A 24719-nucleotide genomic window follows, 5' to 3' on the forward strand; every position below is an offset into this window, starting at 1 on the left:
TTTCGCCCCCTCCTAGTGTTCTCTTTATACCTGTACAGAATGTCTGTTCCCCTAAACCACTAAACTGCCGAGTTATGGGCTTTTTCCTGTCCATCCAGATTTTGCACCATGAGATTCAAAACCATCTGCCCTCTGATGGTTCCCAAGATTGTCCATGTACATTTTTTTAATTTGTCTGCCTTCCCATAGAGGGACGCACTCTCCCTTAAGTTCTGGGGCTCACCTCAGCATTGATATTTAAGGGATATGGGTCAGGGGAGCCTATTGGAATTTCAGGATCTTAAAACTACCCAGAAACACCAACAATCATAGTACACTCATGATCTCAGCAGTGTGGAGATAGGGGATGAAGAATTTCTGGGCATTCTTGTTATACAGCCAATTTCTGGAATCCTATTTCAAAATAACAACAAAATGAGGCTAGAGAAATCACTCAGTCAGTAAAGCACATGCATGTAGACCTGAGTTTGATCTCCTGAAGCTATATTAATAACTAATTTTTTTTAAAGGCTAGGCATACCGATGCTATTTTGTAATACAGTCTCTGGGAAGGTGGAGACAGGAAGATCTCTGGGACTCCCTGGCCAGCCATCCTAGACTATTTGGCAAGTTCGGTGAAAAATTCTGTCTCAAAAACAAAATTAAATTAAACTAACCAACCAAACAAATAACAACAAGAGCAACAACCTATGAATGGTGTCCTGAGGAAGAATACCTGAAGCAGCCTTCTAGTCTACACACAGGTGCACACATGAGCACATGTATCTACGTGCACACTTGCACGCATGCACACTTGAGTCAGGGAGATGTTTCCAGCAGCAGCAGCAGCACCTCAGCTCAAGAAAGGTCTCTCTTTCATTCCCCCGCTGCCCCACCTCCTCTTGAGTGACAGACCTAAGAATGAGAATCAGAGGCAGCCTCTCCAGTCCCTCTCATGTTTATTTCACTCTTCAAACATGCCTGCTTTTAAGTCCAGACCCCAGCTAGGATGTGACAGAGCCAAGCTTCACCCATCATAAACAAGTAGAACATTTGCATTTTGTTTTCAGGCTCTTGGCTTTGAGTACCTGGTTGAATGCCTGTTCCCCACATTGCGTGCTTTATAACTTGACAGTTTAAATGATGCTCCAATGTACTCTCATTTCATTTAGAAGTACAAACTCAGTTTGTACGTGCTGACTATGTTTTAATTCTTTGAGCATATATGGCTCTCTAGAACCATGATTGGTACCGTCATTTCCAGTCATGTTGACATGAAGAGAAATAAGAGCTCCTGCCTAGTGACACCGTGTTGCTAATGTGGAAGTGTAAATGACCCTTTAAATGGAAAAGAGAAGGCATGGATGCCTATGTCATTCACCTCAACTCCCAGTGTTGCTTTAAACTTTCTTGTGATGGTCTTCCACGAGGGAAAGAAAACATCCTAAACTGGGGGTATATACTATAGACTGTGCAAAAAATAATTTCCAGATAAGCAGAATACTTGGGAGTTCCCAGTTGTTTTGGAGAGCGCTGTGATGAACAGAAAGAACACAGATTTGAGTTTCATGCCCGTCACTTGCCTCACTATGCTGCCTTTATTCTATACTTAAAAAAAAATCAATGTAGCTGCAGCTAATTAATCTTGTTTATGCAGTGTGCAGAGCACAATTGCTCCTCTCTAGCGTTTTCCTGACCCCCCTAAATGTTAACTATCTCAACTTCTCTGCAGATGTTTGCATTTTTTTCTTCACTGAGCATCACAAATCCATCTGATTTGGGAGTTCATGCCGACTATCACATAAAGCTGAGCTGTTTGTCACTTTTACAGAGTTCTATATTATATTATAGTGAGAGCCCCATTTGCCTCTGGAAGGCAAGAGTGTCATCATTTTCTCTCCGGGATTTTTTAAGTCCACCTTAATGTTTCTTGGTACTCAGCTCACCTGCCTGGACTCCTTCCCTCCCCATGGGCTACCAATCCAGAGCTTGAGGTTCACTTGAGGCCTCTGCATAAGGCCTCAAGTTCTATCCCTGGCATCTCCTAAACTGAATATAGTGGTGCATGCCTGTGAACCTAGCACTCTAGAGATGGAGGTAGGACGATCAGAAGTTCAGGATCACCCTCAGCTCCATAGTAAGTTAGAGGCCAGCCTGGGTTACATGGGACCACGTGTCAAAGCAAATAGAAAACCTAGAAAAGGACTTTAGCAGCCACCTCAGAAAGCTTTGTAAGAGAGACAAAGGCTAAGTTTGCTAATAAGAAAATCAAACTATACATTCCAATAGCAGAGAAGGAATTTACTTCATGAAGGCAGTAAGTGGCCTTGGTCTTGTCCATTCCTACATCTTCACTACCTAACCCATCCATCACATGGCACACAGAAAGCTCCCAGAAGACACTGTGGGATGAGCAAATGTTTTGCCAGGGGTCTGGCTATAAGAAGATAAGATTGCTGTGAAAACCCATTGATACCCTGGTCTCTCCTTCCTTTTCTAGCTCAAGTTAAGGTCTCTGTACCAGAGATCTGTTCAGAGGACAGATTCTGGGAACTTGGCTGGGTTGACTTTCAGAAGTCCAAGAATTAGTTTCCTCTTGGGTACCTTGTTCTCAACTCTATCCCTACATTGGAGCTGAAACTGTTGGGCCAGTCTCAGAGGTGCGGGTTTGGGAACAAGCTTTTGTTCACAATCCTGCAAAAGTAAAAATTCAGTCAACCAAGCAGTTTCTAATGTTGCTGCCCATATCACAATTTTGAAGTGTATTTTTTTAAAACTGGACAGCGTAGATAGGTAGAGATCCCATGGAGGTAATTTAAGTCTCTCTTTCAGCAGGGAGCTGGCCACTCCCCTGTGGCTTTTCATTACGATGTGGTTAAACTTCTCTCTGAGCTTGCAATTCTCTAAATTCATGAGAAAATGTGGATTTCTCTGAAAACTGCAGAGACAGGAAAATTGTGTTCATATGTTTGTTTTCATTATCTGGGATTGTATGTTTTCTAAACGATGATCCAAAGCCAGTTGGAAATGTCCTCTGCTCAGAGATTCCTCCCTCTGCAGTCTGAGAAGTGTAAATGCCTAAGCAGTCAGAGCTCTCTCGAAGAGTTTTTCATGAGAGATTAATTTATTTCTCCATTTCCACAGCCATGTTTTTGTCTGCATGATTAGCTGGATTTGTTCATGGTTGAATAGGTTATATTAGAGGGGAGAGAGGGGAGAGAGGGGAGAGAGGGGAGAGAGAGAGAAAGAAATTGGTTCCTGGGAGCTGGAAGGATGGCACAGTCAGAAAACTGCATTCTACTCTGAGTTCAGATCCCCAGCACCCATGTACAGAGCCAGGTACAGCAGCAGGCACCTATCACCCCAGCACCAGCAGAGGAGTGGGAAACTTCCAGATCCCAGAGACTCACTAGCAAGCCAACCTAACTGAAATCATAAACTCTCAGTTCACTGAGAAATGATATATCAAAAAAAAATCAAGGTGCAAAGAGTTAGAGGAATACACTTGCCATCAACCTCTGGTCTCCATGTGTATGCGCGTCATGCATATTCTCTCTCTCTCTCTCTCTCTCTCTCTCTCACACACACACACACACACACACACACACACACACACACCTACAGTAGCATAATACAAACACATATACAAGCTTACATCACAGAGGTGAGGAGAAAAAGGATGGAGAAAGTTCTATTCCTTTGGCCACTAAGTAAGGGAAAATCACAAGACTTTATTTCCAGAAGTGGCTCATTTTGAACACACAGGGGGGCTAACTTTTGCCTTTCTGAATTTGTAGTTAGCATGGTGAAGCCTGCCTGTGCATACAGTTACCAAGCCTGACAGTTTCTCCTTGCAGCACCGTAAAAGCGTGAGAAATTATACCTTTCATGGTACTTTATTTTCCTTCCTCCATGAGGTTTCCAGATTTCTTCAGGGACACCTAAATTCATGAATCAGCACAGCTGGGCAGCAAGCAGGAACACCACTATAATACAAACATTTTTCTTGTAAAAATCTGTTTGGAAGATTCTGGACTGCTGGAGATTTGTTTTATGAAAGATGTTTCCCTCTGGATTATGTGACTGGAAACCTGATTCAAAGCATGCCTTCATCTCTTTTGCTTTTGTCTGGACAAGTGGTTGTAACATTGAGTTTTCAGCTTAAGCCCTGTATGAGACTTAAGTCATAAACCAGCATTTTTGGTTGGGAAGGACCAGAGACAAGCACAACCCCCACTTCCTTCAACTGTGTGTTATTGCAGAAACAGAAGGCTTTGCTTCTTTTTGTTTTCAATGTTTGAGTTTTTTGAGACCACCCTCCATGAATTGTTTTATTTCCCCTAAAAAAAAAATGCCTTTGGGATCCTCCCAGTAATTTACAGAAGAGTGCAAATGCTTTCTGAGGAAGCTTGATTAAAATGTTATATCCTGCCTCAGAGACCATCTTGTTTGGATCTATATCTCTACTGCTGAGGCTGGGTTCTGCACCTTGATACACAGTTTCCACATTCAGCTGTTCCACTCTTGCCAATATCAACCCTCCCAAGTCATCCCCTAGGCCTTTTAAAAGATTCTATTTCTTCCTGATCTATGCACCTACCTTTGTCTCTATGCTTATCAGCATCTTCTACTGCTTCAAGCTATGTTCTTAAATGACTGGCCACAAGCATCCCAAAAAGAATACAGCATTTCCCAGAGGGAATCACAGTTTCTCTACAAAGTGTGTTCTCCTCTACTTTCCTCAAAGCATGGAGCAGATGCACATGGGCCATAAAAGTTCAAGAAACACCAGTGACAGGCTGGGCTCCACTGTAGTCTTTAGAGGTCTTCACACCCATGTGTAATCTATAACAGCAAGCTTTTGCTGGCCCTCTTTCTAGAATGCTCTTTGGAGATGTTTATGTGTTCATTTTGTTTAAAAATGATCATGACTTCTTTTAAATTCATAATCAATGAGGCAGCAAGAATGTTAAACTCCTTTTTAGGGTTTTCCATGTGGAAGTGGGAATCAGATCACCCTCCTGAGGCTTCCCAAGATCACTGAGTCTGGGAGTCAACTTCTAGGGGGTACATAGTCACAAAGCCCAGGAGAGGAAGAGTCTCCCCACCAAATATTGCTATTGTTGTCTTGTTTCTGTTTTTGAAAGACATGCACAGTGTTCTAGACACCTCCTTGAAGTATTAAGGGAAACTAAACTTTCACTTTCTTTTGACAGCATAAGAGAGAGACCCTTAAGACGACCAAGTATGTAGAGCTGGTTATTGTGGCAGACAACAGAGAGGTAAGGACCGGTAAAACTCCTCTGTACAATTGGCCTCAAAAAGAAATGAGAGAAACTACCTGGCCAGTTAGGACTCGCTTTACCTCCACTGTCGATATATCTTCTTACAAACATTGAAGATGAGAATTTAAAAATGAGCTTTTTTTTTTGACCTGAGGAAGCACAGACCATTTAAGATGCATCTAGTGTAATGTAAAAATTGGTGAACCCACCAATAACACAGGGTTTCACTGTAGCTAAACTCTCTAAGTAAGGAGACTTATCTAGGAAGAATGAGAGTTGGCTTTAAATTACATTTTGACATTTTGGGGAAAGTTGGATATATCTTAATTTGAATGAATAAATGAATGAATGAATGCTATACAAACATGGTAGAGGAATCCTTCCCCCTTGTGATAATGGCTTTGCACTCTTGTTGGTTTTTTTTTTCTTTAAATTTATTTTTAATCAGTCTTCTTTAGATTATCTTCCCTATGGTTTCTTACCATTCTGTTAACATACTATAAATTGGTGACATTTTTCTCCTAAGTGCATTCAGCACTCAAGAATGAAAACAGCTTAACAAGTTCTCAGAAAACTCTGCCCATTCTGGAAGGTCAACTTAAAGGAAAGAATGTGTTAATTTTTTCCCCATTCTCCTTGGACACGTTGCCATGAGTTTTTCTTGCTTCTCATATTTAATGTTTAAAAACAAGTATAAAGGAAGTATCTCAGGAAGATAAAATCAAGGCGATGATATGAAAAGTGGCTTTGGAGAGTCTTCCCGTTGTTCATTTTATCTTTGCCAAAACATGTCCCTTCCTCCATCATTTATGAAGTTGGAGGATTTGCAGAAGTTACTGTCCTGTGAGACCTTGGCTCAAACCAGTTTATGGAACTGCAGGGACTCCCCAGCGGAGGAAACTACCTGGCACAATGAGAGCCCTTTGTACTGTATTGGAGGGTCCCCTAGGAGTACAAGGTGTCACCAAAGCCCGGGATATGAGAGGAGGAATCCTGATTGATATTCTGACCATTATTAATGCTGGCATTTAAAATTGTTAAGTTTCAGAGGCAAGGAAAAGATCTGGAGAAAGTTAAGCAGCGATTAATAGAGATTGCCAATCACGTCGACAAGGTAAGTTTCTTCGCAGGTGATTAAATCCTGCGGATCCTGCCAGTGTTCAGAAATGAGGTTGGGAAAATTAAGCACACTTTCTCTAATGGAGCAGAAAAACCATAACCTGCCACTGTGGCCTGTGCTTGTCCTCTGAGTGGCCAGTCCTCTGAGCAGGTGCTTTCCAGGTCCTGGGAAACTTAGGAGATTCCAGCCCTAGCTGGTCTGGACCGTTGATAGCTTTGGAGACTCAGCTTCCTCTAGGATCTTGTCTTGCCAGGAAGTGTTTCAGCCTAAGAGATTTTCTGGACAATGCATTAGACAGGATTCTGGTAGGGTGCATTGAAACTTCAAGAATTTGTAGCCTGGCCTCTTCTTTGCTTTCCAACTGTGGAGTTCATAATGCACCAGTGTGGACTAGAGGGTGGACTCTACAGGCTCCATTTCCAGAACCCGGAAACTGACTTCTGGCTCAGTCACCACGTTAGTTCCCCCCCCCTTACTCCTCTGCCTTCCATTGATATGGTAGATATTTGTAAAAAAAAAAAAAAAAAACTGTTGAGGAGGGTACCTTTATTTTGACTTATGGCTTTGGGAGTTTCAGGCTGAGGTCTGCTGGCTCCAAGGTTCTTAACTATCATGGCTGAGAGGGATGGTTGCTCAACTTGTGGTGGCCAGGGAACCAAAAGAGACAAGGAGTGGCCCCCAGGTGTATCTTTTTGGGACACACCTTTGTAATTCTTAAACTAGGCCCCGCCTCCCAGTAATAGCACCCTAATATTATTCAAGCCAGGCAATAGCTGTTTGATTACATCAAAATCTTCACAACCCAATCACATGTCAAGGATTGATGAACCATGCTATTTGCAGAAGCTCTTTGGAGAACACTTCCTCTAAGAACAACAGCTATTGGAAGACCTTCTCTGGGAACAAGGGAGACCCCACCACCATTTTTGTAAGATGATTTCTGGGGGGAAGAGCCCCTGGGAGTCTGGTACCTTCTACAGCTTGCTAGCAAGGAAATGGGGGGTTCTGTCTAATGTACTCTTCTCTCAGTGGCCCTCCTGCCAGATAGAATCTGACTGTTTGGGGCTGGTGGTTCTTATCTGAGGCAGGGCTTCTCTCAGCAGCTTACAGATGACTCCTTGGGGAGGGAGGTGGGGGGTGGCTTGGAAAGACTTGTCTGACTTCTTGTTTGCTGGCAGAGGTGTAGGTGAGTGTTTTCAGATGTCCCCTGGAGACTCTCATATTCTATGTTGCTGACAGCTCCAGGGCCGAAAGCCAGGAATTCACCTGGTACAGGGCTACACTACAGATGTCACCAGTGGAAGGAAGAGACAAAGCTGAGCTTCTCAATGGAAACACATCTCCTACTCATGACATCTGTATGAAAAGGAAGATCTGGCTAAACTGTGCCTCTCACAGCCAGGCCTCTGTGGCATGGCCACCTTTCACACAGAGCAGTTTGGAAAGACTTCTTGCTACATCTTTCTTTCCAAGCAATCCTGTTCTGTTTAATTTGCATTTTCAACATTTTCAGAAGGAGGAAGGCAAAATCCCTTCCATAATTTTGTCTAGACTCTACAAGAGCCTATAGACCTCACTGTCCTGAGTTTTATGTACCATGAACTTAGAAGCCATCAGATTTGGAGTCCTTCTTTTTGCTGTCACAGCAGACCCATATCAGGTAGACATAGAAACCCTTCCTCCTGCACCCAAGTCACAGCTCTTCAATGGTGCTGTGAGCAGAGGTCTCTAGAGTTACAGGTGAGAGCCACTCACTTTCCCTGGGATAGGCACAGGGGTTATTACAGACACAACAGTGATCTTGCAAGATGGAGTGTGGGTGAATGGGTGTATTCAAAGCAGAGAAGGGCTTTGTCTGCTCCTGCCCCATATAGATACAGTAGGTAACTCCTTGTGGTCACAGAACATGGGCACGTGTGTGTGTGTGTGTGTGTGTGTGTGTGTGTGTGTGTGTGTGTGTATGTGTGTTGGTGTATGCACACATGCATGCTCATTCCTGCTGGGGTGTGTGTGTCTGTGTGTCTGTGTGTCTGTGTGTCTGTGTATACATGCATGCTTGTGTTTGTGTGTGAACAGGATCCACACAGCTAGGGTGGGAGCTGATGAATTGGAATTTAGACTGTCAAAGGTCCCAGTTCTTTCATCAGACCCTTGAGGCAGACTGAACTCTGGATCAACACGTGGTTTTTAAGTATGTTTTAGTAGTAACTCTTTGCACATTACTGTGTATCCTAAAGTTGAAAGATAAAGGAGAATCCTGGTTAGGGAACCAGTCTTTGGGGAGGGTGGCATAAAGCATGGATTCTGGAAAATATGTCAAGCATTTCAAAGGAGTTAAAGCTGGGTCATAGTGACTGAGGATGTGGGTTACCCACTTTCCATGCATGAAGCATTGAGTCCCATCCCTGGCACCACAGAGACTGGCCGTGGTGAAACTTGGCTGAAAAGCCCTTGGAAGGTAGAGGCAGGAGATCAGAAGTCTAAGGTCATCCTCACCTACAGAGTGAGTTTGGGGCTAGCATGGGCTACCTGAGACCTGTCTAAAATGGAAAAGCAGGACCACAACCAGGCTGAGGTGCTAGAATTCCCTGGAGCATTTTGTTTGTTCATGTGACTACCCTTTAAAATGATGCTTCCTAAATCTTATCCTTCCTGTTCTTCTCTGATTGACCTGGGGAGAGGCTTGATACAGATCCATCCAGAGTTGGCCTAAAATAGGTGACATAAAACAGAGACACAGCAACAGAAAGTGAAAGGGTTAAGTAGTTAAGAGACCAGGCTTGCAAGCTAACCTCACCAAGACAGACTGTCATCTGATAGCCCTCACCTCCTCTTCCCTAAAGAGGGAGAGAACTCATCCTGACCCTCAGAAGTAAAAGGAAATGGTGGGCTGCATTAGTATCTAACTAGAAATTGCTGAAGCCCCATTTTAAGAAGTGATAACCTAGTCTTCCGTCTAATCTGTCTTTACATATTATTCTAGGTTCTACCTTGCTTCAGTTCATAAAACTAAAAATGAGCACATGGGGAAGGGGTCTGTCAATAGCTTTTGTGAGTCATTAAAGAGCAGTATGATTCTAGAAGACCTAGTGGGCTCAGTCAAGTGTGCCAGCCTGGACAAAGGAGGGCTGAGCCAATTTGCTGAGCACAAAGACATGTTTATCCCTGGTATGCCTGTTCACCTTTCTACAGCTCCTAGAGACCCTGGAGAAGACACTCAGACTCCTTGGGCAACTCTGTATCCATAGCTGTTGGCTCCAAGCAACCTCAGACTTCCCAGTTTCAGTTTCGCAACTACACTCTTGGGATAGTCTCAGCCCAAAACTCATTGACTGTCTCAGTGGCCACTTCTTTTGCTGACATCTTGGCTGGGTTTAGGCATTCTAAATTAATAACCATTTAGCTGGACTGGTTTGAAGAAAGAAAAAGCTTCAGACTGGAAGACAGAGAAGTGACTTAGAGACAAATGTGAAGTCCTAAAAAGGGCCAGAAAATCCCAGGTAACAGGAACAGAATAGGTACCTGATGTTCATGCTTCTAGGAAACACTTTGGGACATCTTTTCTGGGTCCTGATTCCACTGCCACAGGAACAGCAGAGTGAGTGTCTGTGGACTGAAACTTCGCATCTTGAAGCCATCACTCCAGTCTTTTTAAGCTGTGACGTCAGCTCCAAGCCTCAATAGCCATCCTCTGAAGGAGTCTGAATTACTTTTGCTGTCTTTAGTCTTGTGACCGCCCCTTCTCTTCCTCCTCCCAGGCCAGTTGCCTGAAGAATGCAAGCTCTCCTGGGTCCCTAGGGAATTCTACCTCCCTCATTTCTCATTCATTCCTTCCAGAAAGTTTTAACTCCTCCACCACAGCATTCTCTGGACTTCCTGTTGGTGCTATTGCTTAGTGGGATAGCATATCAGTTAACCGGATTCATGGTAGCATGTCCTGTGCCCTAAAGCCTTGTGCTAACCTCTGAGCCGCTGAATCAGGGCCAGGCCATTTTAATCTTTATTTGTTCTGCTTGTGCCACATTCCTGCACCCAGGAAGAACCAACAGCAGACAATTCTGGCTGTTGTGTATATCGGACAGTCACTCATGTGGGTCTCTGACTGTGTCTACATACATTCTGGGATCCCAGAGCCAGGCAGGCAGCTGCCGAGCTCCGTTTGACCTACATAAGCCTGTGAGCTTTTCTGAAAGTCTGGAGTCACAGTACTCACAATGTGGATGGCAGTTTTAATTATTCAAATCATGACATCAGAGTCATCCTGTCTGTGTACCAGCCCAGCTCTGTAGTTAATAATTTGTGAATAATTTACCTGGCCCTTCTGAGCCTCAGCATCTTGACACTAAAATGGGAGCAGTAACAATTCCTAACTCAGAGAATTGCTTTGTGGACTAAACCAGGGTTGAGAAAGCACCTTGGCACCAAGTCAGAGTTGTACTTGTGCTCATTAAACTTTACTGACAAGAACCAAGATGACCTGTGGGCAAACCAAGGAAGAACATCCCGTGAAGGTAGTAACGAACAGTGAATAAAGGCTTGCTGTAGGCAGAGCACACAGGAAGTTAACCAACAGTACCAACTTTAGAGAGGAGTTGACTAAGCCTGAAGTCTGTGCTAGGATGTGGTTTGAGAGAGCTCACAGAGAAATACAACCTCTCCATTGGTAGGAACAGCCTCCCTGATCAGTATGTTGTTAAGTTAGTACTGAGAAAGATGATAGGTTAGGCCTGAGCAGACATTAGCTCCTGCTTTAATTCAATACTCCTGGGAGGACACTGAGAAACAGTTTCTCAGAAGATAACCCTCAAGGCCACTCAGGATATCTGGCCCTAGGGACCCTCTTAGAAAGTTGCCATAAACATGAGCATTGAATATTTGTTTTCTGATCATTGTGACTTTTGTATATGACACAGCTAGGGATGTCATCTTGAGGGGTGCCCCTGATTTGAGCAGGCATCATTCAGGATGATCTTGGAACTGTTTTTCCTGGGAAACTCGGGCTGGAAGTTTGCAAATAGGCACAAGTCGTGTGATTTCTTGATGAAAAACATACCACATACCATCGGAGAGCATTTTGCTTATGTAATTGTCTCATTAATGTATTAATTTCATATGGTCTTTGTTATCTGTTTAACCCCAACTTGGACCACTGCAATCAAAATAGCTTGTGACATAATTTGCGCCCCAGCTGAGTTCTTTGAGTTCTTCTGCTGACCCAGTGTTCACCATATGACCCTGGGGATCGGCAAGGGAAAAGATGAGCTTCCTTGCACGGGGTTGAGAATCTGGGGTCAGATGCTCAGTCTTAGGGAGTTCCTTGCACTTCAGCTCACCACGTTGGAATGATGTTTAATTCCCAAATGCCAAGCTGCTGGGATTCTTGTTCCTTGTTGGACAGATGTTACTAGAAATTTAAAGGATCTGCCTCCCTCTGGAATTGGCTATAAAGCTATACTTGTTTCCTTGCATATTTAGGGTCTCAGAAGCAGGGTGAAAGGGACTTTCTTGATGCATGTGGACTTGTATGCCATTGGCATCAAGAGATTAATAGGGCAACAAGGTGACTTGTGTCCTTATCTCTTAGCTGTGATCACAGAGTTATCTCCCTGTCAGTATGCTGTTATGAAGCATAGGAAGCAAGACCAGCCTTACCGTCTTGACTATAAAGGAATGATATCAGTTCTTAACTGTATAGTTGATTTGTGGCCCGAACTCTGGGCCTAGAAGCCCCTCAGCATCAAGCCCAGGATGGAGAGATGTGTATTTCATGTTGGCTAGCCACTCATGCTGCCCCTCCAAGCTTAGATAAGACACAGTCTATCCTTTGACAACTAGAAGAGTTGTCTTCCCCCATATCCTATGGATGGGAAAGGTGGCTTTGGTTGAAGCCATTACTCCCTATATGTAGGGATGAAAGAGAAGACTCCCTTTGAGTCTGCTCAAAGCTTTCTCTCTCAAGCTCCTGTGAGAAGAGCTCCACATGACATATCTTTCCATCTCATTTTTTGATATGGTAAGAAAAATATGGTCATAAATTTACTGCAGAAGGTTTTATCTATGCTTCTGTTATTCTGAAAGGCACTAAACTTACTAATTTGATAGGTGATAGAACATGACAAAGTCATCCAATTTCTTTGCTGAGAAATTCAGATTCATTTTCAGTATCTCACAGTCAGAACACTGTACTTGAAATGAAAATATTATTATTATTGGCAGAGGTGTCTGAATGATCTTCATCTTGTTTTTTCTTGCAGTAGATATTAATTTCCAGCATGTTAAATGGTAGCCTACATCTATATGCATATTTAAATCATGGCAAGTTGTTTCCATGCACATACAGGCAGGCAGGGAAGAAATGGCTAATAACTTTAGCTTCGAATTGGTCAACATTCGAGAGTCCAGTTAACATTCCACTTTGCATCCAGTCTAAAGACTATTTCTTAAACTCTGTTGCCATGGGAACAAAGGTGCACAGAAAGGTTTTTTTCTGACTTTCAAGAATGAACTGCAAACAGTGAAATCAGTTCCAGTTCTCTCTTTAAGTTTCTGACACTGTGATCCTCCAAGGATGCCCATTCTCTTAGTTTTACAGACCACTAAACATCCGGATCGTGCTGGTGGGAGTGGAAGTGTGGAATGACATCGACAAATGCTCTATAAGCCAGGACCCATTCACCAGTCTGCATGAGTTTCTAGACTGGAGAAAAATAAAGCTTCTACCTCGAAAATCCCACGACAACGCTCAGCTTATCAGGTGAGCAGTGCTGTCTTCTTCTATTAAAGATGCACCACCATGCCCTCATACTTTCCTGGGCTCACCAGAGCCACATCTGCCAATACAGCATACTGGTTCTTTCAAAAAGTTTGCTTCCCAGCCTTCATCATGGCCAAGAGCATCCCTACCTGGTGTCACACATCCATCGGGGAAGACTCCTGTCTCCCTGAAGGACTCTCATTTATGGTCCCCCACCCCGTACTCTTGCCCCCATAACTAGGTATTTTCCTCTATGCTAGTTTTTTCTGGTATTAGTCTTAATAAGATTGCCTCAAGTAATCTATCATTAGTGGAAAAAATCCATATTTTTACAAGATCTGAGAGCAAGGCATATGAGAGAAGATTGTCAGATACCTGGGGAAACACCTAGGGCCTTTTTCCTCTGTTGGAAGAGTTCTCTCTGGCTTTCCAGGTCATTGAGTATCATCTTGACCTAGTGATCTTCACCCAGTCAGTATCCACTAGGTACCTTCTAGGACCCAGGTAGGTGCTTTGAACATAAGTGGCCAGTATTAAACCTTCCTGCTCTGAGGAATATCTGTCTGCTGAGAGAAAGCAGAAGACTAGAAATCATTAGAGTAGCAAGTGCTATGGGGGTGTGAAATGAAGGGAGAGGTCCCACAGCATATGGTGAGTGGCTCCAGGCACCTTTGCATTTAAAAGAAGAGAATGTCCCTATGTTAGCCTGAATCCATAGGAAGCAGATGTTTTCAGAAATGGCACATGTTTGTTTTAATCTTTAGGTACTTTATACTATTATTTGTTTGTTCTCATGTAACTTAAATCACCAAAGCAAAACCTTCAGACACAAGGGTCCCTGTTCTTTGGCCAGTCATATCCAGCTTGTTGAACATTCATGAGAGGGGGGAACAAGATGGTTCTGCCCTGTGTTCCCTTTAGGAAATGCCTCTGTCCACCCTCAGTCAGTCGGTGGTCCCTGATCAGCTACTCTAGCCATTTCTCCTGGGTCCCCTGTAGATGTGATTGGTTTCTTCCCATTTCATGCACTAATCAGCCCTGCACTGTTGAAAGTACATCTCATGTACTTTAAGTTGGAATGTTTTGTTTTTGTTTTTTCCCACTAAAGGAATCTGTCCAACCTAAACATCTGGAAATAAGTTAACATCTTTAACCTTCTTAATTTACTTGTATATATAGTTGTAACCATTCATATGGTCTGGGTATATGGGCAGCTGTAAATACAAAGGCTGAATGAAGTGCCTACTAATGTGAATATGAGTGTTTAGTTGGCCCTCCACATCTGAGGGTTCCACACCCGTGGATCCAACCAACCCCAAACCAGAAATGTTCAGAGGAGAGGTTGTATCTTTATTGAGCATGTGCAGACCTTCATTTCTGTCATCTCTGAATAATTCAGTGTAATGACTGATAGACAACTTAGATTGCACTAAGGACAAGTGAGCAGGAGATTGGATTGTATGGATGCATAGGTTCTATGCAAACACAATGCCATTTTATGCAAGGAATTGAGTATCTGTGAGTTGTGGTACCCACAGAAGATTCAACATTTAATCTTCATGGATAACAAGGGATGGTTCTAGTGCCATAGAAACAATGGTATTTATTATAGCAATAAATTGCTACCTCTGTAGCAATCATTGTGAAGATTTCATTTTATTTTATTTACATGTATGAGTGTTTGTCTACATGTATTTCTTTGCACCACGTGTACCTGATGCCCACAGAGACCAGAAGAGGATATTGGATCCCCTAGGACTAGAGTTACAGACAGTTGTGAGCTGAGAGTTGTGGGTGCTAAGAATTAAATCCAGGTCCTCTAGAAGACCTGGCAACTCTTATCTTAACTTTGAGCCATCTCTCCAGCCCCATGTTTGACTTTTCAAACTATAACTACATTTTCTGTTAGTAGCTGGCCAACATAACATGACTAAGTGACTTGATTACTTTGTAGGAGTCCAACAAATACAGCCTTAACATTTTAACACACGAGGCTGGGATTAAAAAACACACTGAGACAGTTGATTGTTATAATTAGATTCATGATTAGGTTGAGATTCCAGATAAAAGAATGCCTTCTGAAAGTTCCCTTCCCGAAGCTTCCTCCCTGATGTCAAGGCTTTGTGGGTACTTACTTGCTATACACTAGCTCTGGAGAAGTGATCGCTTCTCTACCGATTTCAGTCTCAAAAGCTATATTGGCAGAACACTTTGAAGGATTCCGTGTCTGGAGATGATGAGTTACACAGGAAAGCAAACTCTGGCTACAGCAGAAAATCTCCCAAGCTGTCTCCTATGTTTCCTTTAGCAAACAGTGATTCCTGGTGACTTCTCAGCCTTTCCATCAGCAGGCATTGTTTCAAAGGAAAGCTCCTTCCAGGAAGCAGGCAGACTACAACTTATAAATACAAAGTAACGCCTGGCCGCTGTCTGAGTCTGGACAGCAAAACTCTAAAAGAATTATGGGACTGTCTTGCAACTGGAAAAGTAAAGTGTAATGAAAAGAAGATAAAAGTCTCAAGTAAATACCCCCTCCTGGGGCTGTTTGCATCATTGAACATTCTGTGGCAGGCCTGCCTAACAAGATTTGAAATGTCGGGAAATGCACCCGTAAATGTGTGAGATTAAAGGAAGTCCTTCCTCTTGTTTTTGTAGTGGGGTTTATTTCCAAGGAACCACCATCGGCATGGCACCCATCATGAGCATGTGCACTGCAGAACAGTCTGGAGGAGTTGTCATGGTAAGCCAAAGATGTCTGGGAAATATCTTCCCTATCAAATGATTCCCCTAGGAAATCTACTCTTGTCAGACTTCTTGAAGCCAGCTCCTTCCCATTGATGCTTTCTAGATTTGCCTCTAACTTTTACTCTACCCATATTTATGATTTATTTTCCCACATGTGGGGGACAGTTTAGAAGACACAGATGGTCTTCAGAGAAGGCAGACATGGAAGAGTGGCCCCTTCTGTGGAGAAATATCTCAACTGGGACTGTTGGTCAAAGTATCTCAACCTGGGAAAGTTTCCTGATGTTGGGATGAGCCAGGACATGGGGGTTGCCCTCTGTGCTCAATTTGGTGGGAGGGGAGAGAGGGATAGACTGTGGTCTCACCAAATTTTGCCACTCAAGTGATTTTTTGATGGTTCTTCCCCTGCGCCCAACAGTCAAAAGTTTGAGGTTTTTCACTACGTACCATTGCAAATGCTTTCCATACCTTCTGGCCAGAGCACAATTTGTCTTTATCATAACCTTATTCTTGGAAGGCAGAAGCCTGGGTTTATTGCTTTACAGGGCTAAGTTTGTCATATATGGGGCTATATATGTTTGTAGAAGGAAGTACAACGAGAAGCATGTTTGAGATTTCTTATGCGTTTAATGGAAGGAACTTAGACTTGCTGCCCAACAGGGGGGCTCCCTCCCACTCTAACCCTTCTGAAAGTTCTAGAAAGGATTCTCATACCAGATTGTCCCTTGAGAATCTAGTGTCCAGTACTAGTACAGGCTCTCAGACAAGGAGTATCCTTGGAGCCTGTCCCTCTATGTCCATTAAATAAATACACTCTTGCCCTCCCAAGAAGCCATGACTCCCTCCCACCCTCCATATGGAGCTTCCTGAGTGTAGTAGTAAAGGGTGGAAACAGTTACATTCTGCTGAGTGTTATTTTCTCTGCATATTGCCTAATCTAATCTTTCTAGTGAGGGTACATAAACATTTTCCTCCCGTCTGGGAGCAGTGGTAGGTAATTTATGCAAGCATGTACTGCGTGGGCAGGCTATGTGGAGGGCCTGCACCCACTCGCTGGATGGCTGGCTTGAACCGGCTCCTCTCAGGTTTCCTTTGAACAGGGAAGCCCTGCCGGTGATCTCCACCATGGAAGTCACTGGAAAGTTTGGGTTTTTGCTGGTGCCAGGTTAATTTCAAGTCAGATCACAGCTATGTTTTCATAGAACAGATTGTAAAATTTTAAGAGGGAATAATTTTCAGTTTCATGGTCCCATAGTTAGTCGCTACTGACTTAGCCACTTAAAACTGGCACAAATACATTTAGGAGCCAAAATAGAGTTCTTCATAAATAAAGCAGATCCTGCCCCTGCAGGGGCCTGAAGCACCCCATGTCCTTCATGACTGGGTAAAGGACTTGTCAGCCTGTATTCCTTGCTCTGTTTTCATAAAAGTCATAACCAGAAGCCCCTCCTTAAAAATCATTCAGAAGAAGAAAAAACTATTTTATTTTAAATACGTGAACAGAACATGAGAATAAATGCCACTTATGTGTCATGCCAGGAGAGTCAAGTCAGGTCCAAGGTTAATTATCAAGGGGGATGGAGAAATGACTCAACAATGAAGAGCTCACAGTGCCGCTCTTCCAGAGGACATGCATGGGCTTGGCTTTTAGTACCCAAGTCAGGCAGCTCCTGACTGACCTCCTGTAACTCCAGCTCCAAGGGACCCAATGCCCACTTCTGGGCTCCATAGACACGGCACTTCTGTAGGCAAACCCACACACAGACACAGGCATATACACGCGTAATTAAAAAATAAAATTTTTAAAGAAATTGGTTTTACCAATTAGATGGCAGAGAGTGTCTTTACACACACTGTCTTTATCCCACAGAGAAATTCCAAATAGGATGGGAGTTACCTTCGTACAACAGCATAAACTTCTGTAGGATTCATGAGACAACAAAACCAAATACCCTGTTCAGACCTAAAACATCGACACTAGCTTTCTGTTACTATGTCCTGAAGTTGGATTCATGTGTGTTAGGTACAACCATCACCATATCCAAGGACCCTCAGTATAGAGAAAGAAAGTGGTTGACAAGAAGGGAGGAACCTTTATAGAGCTGAAAACATGATTTCTAAAACCATTTTCCCATTTTTTTCAAGATAAGTCAACTATGAGTTTTAGTAATTTAAAGCCATGCTTTGTACCTAACTAACCTAAAAAAATGTTAATTTGGGCATAATATCAAACACACAAAAATGTTTTTCCCCTAATTGTAAGTAGTTATAAAGGATTTATCAGTAGTCCTTAAGACAGATTCTAAATTATCATCTATGCATGATGTAAAACAACTCAAAAATGAAAGATAAAACTGATAACTCACTGGACAGAAAAAAAAAAGTCAGCAGTTGAGTATTCTCGAGGAACAAGTTCCTTGAATTTTTTTGCTAAACATGTTAACAAAACTCAGCCCTCCATATGTTACTGCGGCATTATTCTCCTCACTAATGCATGTTATTAAGAATTGACTTCCTGGGGGCTGGAGAGTTGGCTCAGAGGCTAAGAGCACAGACTGCTCTTCTAGAGGTCATGAGTTCAATTCCCAGCAACCACATGGTGGCTCACAACCATCTATAATGAGATCTGGTGCCCTCTTCTGGCCTGCAGGTATACAAGCAGGCAGAACACTGTATACATAATAAATAAATAAATCTTTGGAAAAAAAAAAGAATTGACTTCTTGAAATGTAAAATCTGTAGTACTTCTACAACAGGAAAGTGTGAGATGTAAACGTAGTCATCTATCAGGAATTTCATCTAGGAACAGCTTGCTTTCTAGACCTGCTATTGTGTCCCAGACAATAGGCTAGTGACAGCCCTGCCCTAAATCTATAGCATCTGCCGGCTCTCACAGAAACACACCTTTACCCAGAGTCCTCAGGAAGACTGGAAAGAAGAGATTTTTCTAAAACACAATACAATACTCTCTTCTGGACATGTTTTTGGAAACATGTTATCTCTTTCCTGGGTAACACAAACCAAAATTCAAGGAAGATATTCCTTTCCCCTCAAGGTATGAACACCCTTTCCAAAAGTTCATTCACTGGCAGAATTTCTATAAATTACATCAACTAATTAACCAATCTGAGATTAAATTAAATAACTGTAATTTTAGTTGTGTTTAAATATCTACTTGAGCCAAGCTATCCAACAAGGATAGTAAGCTATTAAGCCAGAGATGGCCAGCAGTGCTTGCTGATGGCAAAAGGTCAGTGTGAATCCCTGCAGCTCCATCAGAAAATCAGGGCTTCTTTCTCTATGTCCAAGGTCAACTTAAAGGGCCAGCAAGACTGAGACAGAACTGAATTGTAATCTTAATTCAATCAACCTTCCAGTAAATTATGTTACACGATCGGCTGTTTCTGTAGGTTGACAAGAACTTTCCCAGAGTCATTCCCTACCAGGCAGAAAGGAAGAAACAGGGTTAAGTCCAGCTGTTCAGGGTTGATTTGAAACCAGCTTTTATTCAGCATCCTCTTAATCAGGCAGCCTTTTTTTTCTATCATTAGGAATAACTTTTTGCCTTTCTCAGTGGTGTTTTGCAGAAAAGAGATCAGCAAAAATCCTCATGTATAATAAGATGGCGCTCAAAAGAAGAACCCCCAAATGGGCTTAATGAAATAGGCCAAATTACTTCCCATGGTCAAAGTTAATAGCAAGTCTCTATATTGGGCCTTTACGGGGAATTGAGTTAAACCAAGTGTTAATGACGAACAAATGCCAAGGGGAGGGAAGATGGGCTAGAAAAGGCCAAGCAGATGTGAACTGTAAATCTCTGCTCTTGTATTTTCTTTGAGGACCATTCAGACAGCCCCCTTGGTGCTGCAGTGACCTTGGCACATGAGCTGGGCCACAACTTCGGAATGAACCATGACACACTGGAAAGGGGCTGCAGCTGCAGAATGGCTGCGGAGAAAGGAGGCTGCATCATGAACCCTTCCACAGGGTGAGTACCAGGCTCCAGTGGCCCAAGAGTTAGCTATACACACCATGAATCATAGGCTGAGAAACATCTTAGCAAAAGAGGATAGTGCCCCCCTGCCCGGTTGTCTGACTGAAGAATCTGCAGAGGTTTCTGAAAGAAATCCATGCACACTTAGCAAGAATGGACTGTGTGCTCTTGGGAGTCATGGACAGCCAGTTTCAATATCATGTAGCAGAAGGGCTGGCCTCTTCTCTGGGAAGCAATGGGGATGGATGCAGTTATTTAGAAATCACAAATTATCCCACAGTCTCAGCACATGTTTCTGACTTGAGCATAGTTTCAGCTGACATTGGCCAGAGGAGGCAGGCTTTTGAGGGTCTTGAGAATCCACCTTACAGAAATGAAATGGGTTATGTGTCCTAGAGGGTCTCCTTCTGGAGCATGCTGGGTACAAGGTGCCTTTCAACTCTGGTTGGGTGGAGATGAGTTATGGTATCCATGTTGACAGACCACTGCACCCAACCTTTGGAATTTGAACAAAATGACTTTCTAGTCCCACTATTGAAGACATTGAGTAAGGTGGACACAGATGCCCTCTGGAGAGGTTCAAGATACAGATGTCCTCTGACAACTCTGAGAGCCTATCCCAAACTGGACAAATCAGTGGCAGACTGATTTAGGCAAGCTTAGAAAGAAGCAGCCCAATGCTATGTATGGTCTCTTGTCCCCATATATTAAAATCCAAGACCCTGTAGACACTTCTGTCATGGTCCTGCTCCAGCCAAGCCTACTGTATATGTTTGTTGAATTTGTGGCAGTAGGAGCAAAAAGTGTTGATGGAATGACCTAACTGTGCTCTAGATGAGCAGGCTATGAGAAGCCTTGCTGTCAAGGAAACACCATCCTGTGAGGGAGAACACTCACCTATGAGCTTTAAAATCCCAGAAAGAGGGCAGGATTGTTAAAGAATACGGTCTTGCCTTTGCAAACAACATGGACATGGGCTCCTTACCAGACAGTTTGTAAGACACCAGTAATATCTGGGCTGAACCATACAGCCTGTATTAAATCATTGTCACCTCATGTTAGCCACTGCTCAGGTGCCCTGCAAGTTACCACTGCCTCAAGTCACTCTCATTGGCACTCAAACTCTGCAGGGACAACCTTTCTGTTCATGCTTCTGCTTTAGGCATAATTCACTGGAGTCACAGAGGCCTTGTTTAGTGATGACAGGAACCAAGAACCTGACTGAAAGTGAGAATAGTTTAAAGCAACACTATCAGGGAGCTGTAGGCATGGCCCACCCTTGGCCCACAGGCTACACACAACCTAAAATAGAGATGAGTTTGGCTCAACACAAAAGCATACACCCACTCAAAACATGATGAGATACTACTTTTGCAGTTTTATTTTTACAACTCAATAGTGCCGTTCTCAAGTGCAAACTTTACAGATGGCATCATGTCACAGTGTCAGAGGGTTAGATGTGTCTGCTAGAGGCTAATGAGTATTGTTCTCTGAAGGGAAGGCTGGCCACTCTGACACACAATATCTTCTCTATACAAATCCAAACAGAGGGGAAGAACCAGCTGAACACATAAGGAAAAAAGCCACTGCTTAGAGTGCGAGGTTGGTCTTAAGACCTATTTGTACCTTCTGCCTCACTATCCAGGAAGCCTAGATAGAGCCAGTTTCTCTGGGTAGCATGCCCCCAGTGGCTGGCATGGAGTGGGACTGGCAGGAGTTGGCCTACAGCAGGGTGATCTTTTGTCTCTTCTCATTTTTGATAAACTCATTCAGAGGATAGGTCGCATACTCTCTATGCTTCCTCCCCCTGATTATCCCACAGACACTAATACATCCACCCACACACCGCCAGGACAGGTCCCCACTGACCACCCGTGTTGCCAGCTGACATTGCTAGTGCCTTTTAACTTCTGATAAGAGAAAATGGAAGAGGGAGAGTCCAGAAAGCTCTCTGGGTTGGTTGAAGAAATCATATGTCATCCCAGTTGTGACCTGCTTGTTTGTATGACCCAGTAGTTCTCATGGCCACAGGCAGAGGAGCAAGCCCTGCGCCTTTCTGAGCCTCACTAGCAAAATACCTAAGTCCATCTGTATGTCTTTTCTGCCTCCCAGACAGCCACCCACTCATCCTCTTGAATAGGAAGCACTGTTTGAGGAAGACCCTACAGCCCTAAAGATTATAGACATCCGCAGGCCCTCTCTAGCACTCTTGGGGTTTTGTGTGAGGTCTTCCTTGCTGGCAGGTGTCCACAGCAGTGCTGAACAGTGCAGGCCGAATTACCCTAGAGCTATCTGAACACCTCAGGTAGAAATGACATTGTTAAGAGCTCAGCAAAACATTTTAAAGTCTTCCATACACACTAGGGGCTTGCTAATAGCCTTTACTTGATTTATTCCTTATTAGCAATGTCAGAGTTTTCTCTTTTGCTGAGCTTGTGTTTTGTGTAAATCTTTTTCTATTTGGTTCCCATTTATGATCCCACATCCCTGTCCAGAGAATGGTGTTTTTAATTTTCTCAAATGGAGAGCAACTTCCTAAGCAAGTGGATGAATTAATCACAAAAGCCCATAGTGAGGGGGAGAGCCAAGGGGCCCAGACAATCCCCCATCATCCATCACCTATGGTGGAATTTCCCAGGCTGCTCCAGCATTATCTCATAGTGGTGGTTCCCCTGCCTCATGGGGTCCCTGGGAGAGAAGGGGGAGTGGATTGAATGAGATCATGTGTCTCTGTAAACTATAAATCACTCTCCAAAGACAAAGGCGTATTAGTGTCATTTAGTTTACAGAGACAGCAAGCACAGAAGTTGGATCTTTTTCAAAATTCTCGCTGATCAGTAAGTAGGACTTCTGGTAACCATGGCTGATTTTAAACTGACCAAACACCAGCCTTCCTCTTGACTTTTTCCTCCATCCTGATTGACCCATGGGTGGCTAGTGTCAAAAAATGCTGGTTAATTGAAGTCTGATCCTGAAGGAAACCCAGAAAGAGAGAGATTAACATCATATTTTATAATGAGGGCTCAGAGTCAAAATTAAACAAATACCAGAAATGAACTAAGGGTATATCCTGTAGAGAACCTGCTTTTCCCTTAACACTTAGTTCCTGTATCCTAACTCTAAAATCGTGGCCCAGCCCTTACTCCTGACAAATGGAACTGGAAGGCCTACAAATACAAGCATGGAGCATAATCCTGTGCAGACCAGGGTGCCTGATTTCCTTGCACACAGCAGCACTGGCTAGAGGGGGTTTCCCTATGGCTTGTCTCATTAATTATCAGGAGCCCATGAGTGTGTGTATTTTATATCTTGAGACTAAGCATTTAAGACCTGCCTTGGATATCACCCTTAGATGTATGTAGTGTCTAGAGGTTTGTGGGGGAGTTAAACTCAGCAGTGCTCATCTATTAAGGAGCTCCTTGAAGTTCTTAGTCTTCCTAGGTTGGGTAGAATCGCCTTGAGCGCATTCATGGGAATTAGGATAGAAGAGTACTGAGAACATTTTTAGAATTAGCATGATAGTAAATATAACTTGTTACAGCGGGAAAAATTAAGATTTACATTCAAAAATAGAGTTGCTGGTTCCTCTCAGTTTTGCAGAAATTATATTATTGAGAGCTGGGCACTTAGGCTGTCTGAGAGGAATGCACCAGAATAGGCCACACATTGTGCTCTTTGATGAATGTTGAGTATACACCCATAACAGGGCAGACTCATATCTGTTTGGTTCCCATTATGATCCCACATTCCTGTCCTGAGAGTGGTGTTTTTAATTTTCTCAGATGGAGAGAACTTCCCAAGCAAGTGGGTGAATTAATCACAAAAGCCCCAAGTGCTGGTGAAGCCAAGGGGGATTTCTTTCACTGTGGTAGAAACAGATGAGAAAACCAGCCAACAAGACTCCTGCAGGTTGGAGCCTCATAAGTGGTCCAAGTGCTGAGACAAGTGACTATGTAATGCTCAGCCATAAGTGGACCATGTATATCAGCCCCTCTGAGGCTCAGGGAACACCAATGAGTAAAAGGCAGAAAGAATTGAGCGAGCAGGAGGAAGCTGGGGAATGGTAAAGAACGCAGATGTCTGAGCACGATATGGCTCTTTCAGTCTTGAACTCACAGTAGCTGTGATTTGCCTGCACAGCATCTGCACCGTGTAGGATCTAGAAACATCCTGGACATGGAATGAGAAGAGGCTCATAGGAACCCACCCCTCCATGAGGTTTTATCTAAGTAATTAATGAGGTCGATGTGGGAAGGAAAGGCATTTTTACTAGGGGGTACATCTACTGATAAGATATCCTTGATATAAACAAACCTACCTTCACTTACTCCCCCTATAGCCACCCTAGTGAATCTCATTGGTCACAAAACAACAACAACAAAAAAGAAAACATGAAAATCCAAGAAGGCTACTTGGGACAAGGAAGGAAGAGTGGAAGTTCTAGGGGTAGAAGATGAGGGGGTAAATATGATAAAACTATGTACACATATGAAGATGTCATATTGATTGGGGTAGTGGTAGCACATTCCTTTAGTATCAGCACTCGAGAGGCAGAGGAAAGAGGATCTCCCAGTTCAAGGCCAGCCTGATCTACATAGGGAGATCTAGGACAGCCAGGCTGTTACACAGGTAATCCCTTCCTCCCTCTTCCCTTCCTCCCTCTGCCCTTCTTCCTCCCTTCTCCCTCCTCCCTCCTCCCTCCTCCTCCTCCTCTTCCTCCTCCTCCTCCTTCTTCCTCACTGTCTCTCTCTCTCTCTCTCTCTCTCTCTCTCTCTCTCTCTCTCTCTCTCTCTCTCTCTCTCTCTCTCTCTCTCTCTCTCTCTCTCTCTCTCTCTCTCTCTC

The 24719-nt window shown here is 43.4% G+C and overlaps 1 protein-coding gene across 1 annotated transcript in view; it reads left to right on the top strand.

Moving 5' to 3' along the window:
- The window catches only part of Adam12 (ADAM metallopeptidase domain 12), a 277083-nt gene that overhangs the window by 193456 nt on the left and 58908 nt on the right, over positions 1-24719 (top strand). Inside the window, exons 7-11 of the mRNA XM_028772568.1 lie at positions 5196-5261; positions 6307-6378; positions 12969-13138; positions 15794-15878; positions 19723-19871. Coding sequence (XP_028628401.1) covers positions 5196-5261; positions 6307-6378; positions 12969-13138; positions 15794-15878; positions 19723-19871 — 542 coding nt within the window. The remainder of the gene's footprint in view (positions 1-5195; positions 5262-6306; positions 6379-12968; positions 13139-15793; positions 15879-19722; positions 19872-24719) is intronic.

The sequence above is a fragment of the Grammomys surdaster genome, unplaced genomic scaffold (genome assembly GCF_004785775.1).
Source record: "Grammomys surdaster isolate TR1022 unplaced genomic scaffold, NIH_TR_1.0 214, whole genome shotgun sequence".
Taxonomy (NCBI): domain Eukaryota; kingdom Metazoa; phylum Chordata; class Mammalia; order Rodentia; family Muridae; genus Grammomys; species Grammomys surdaster.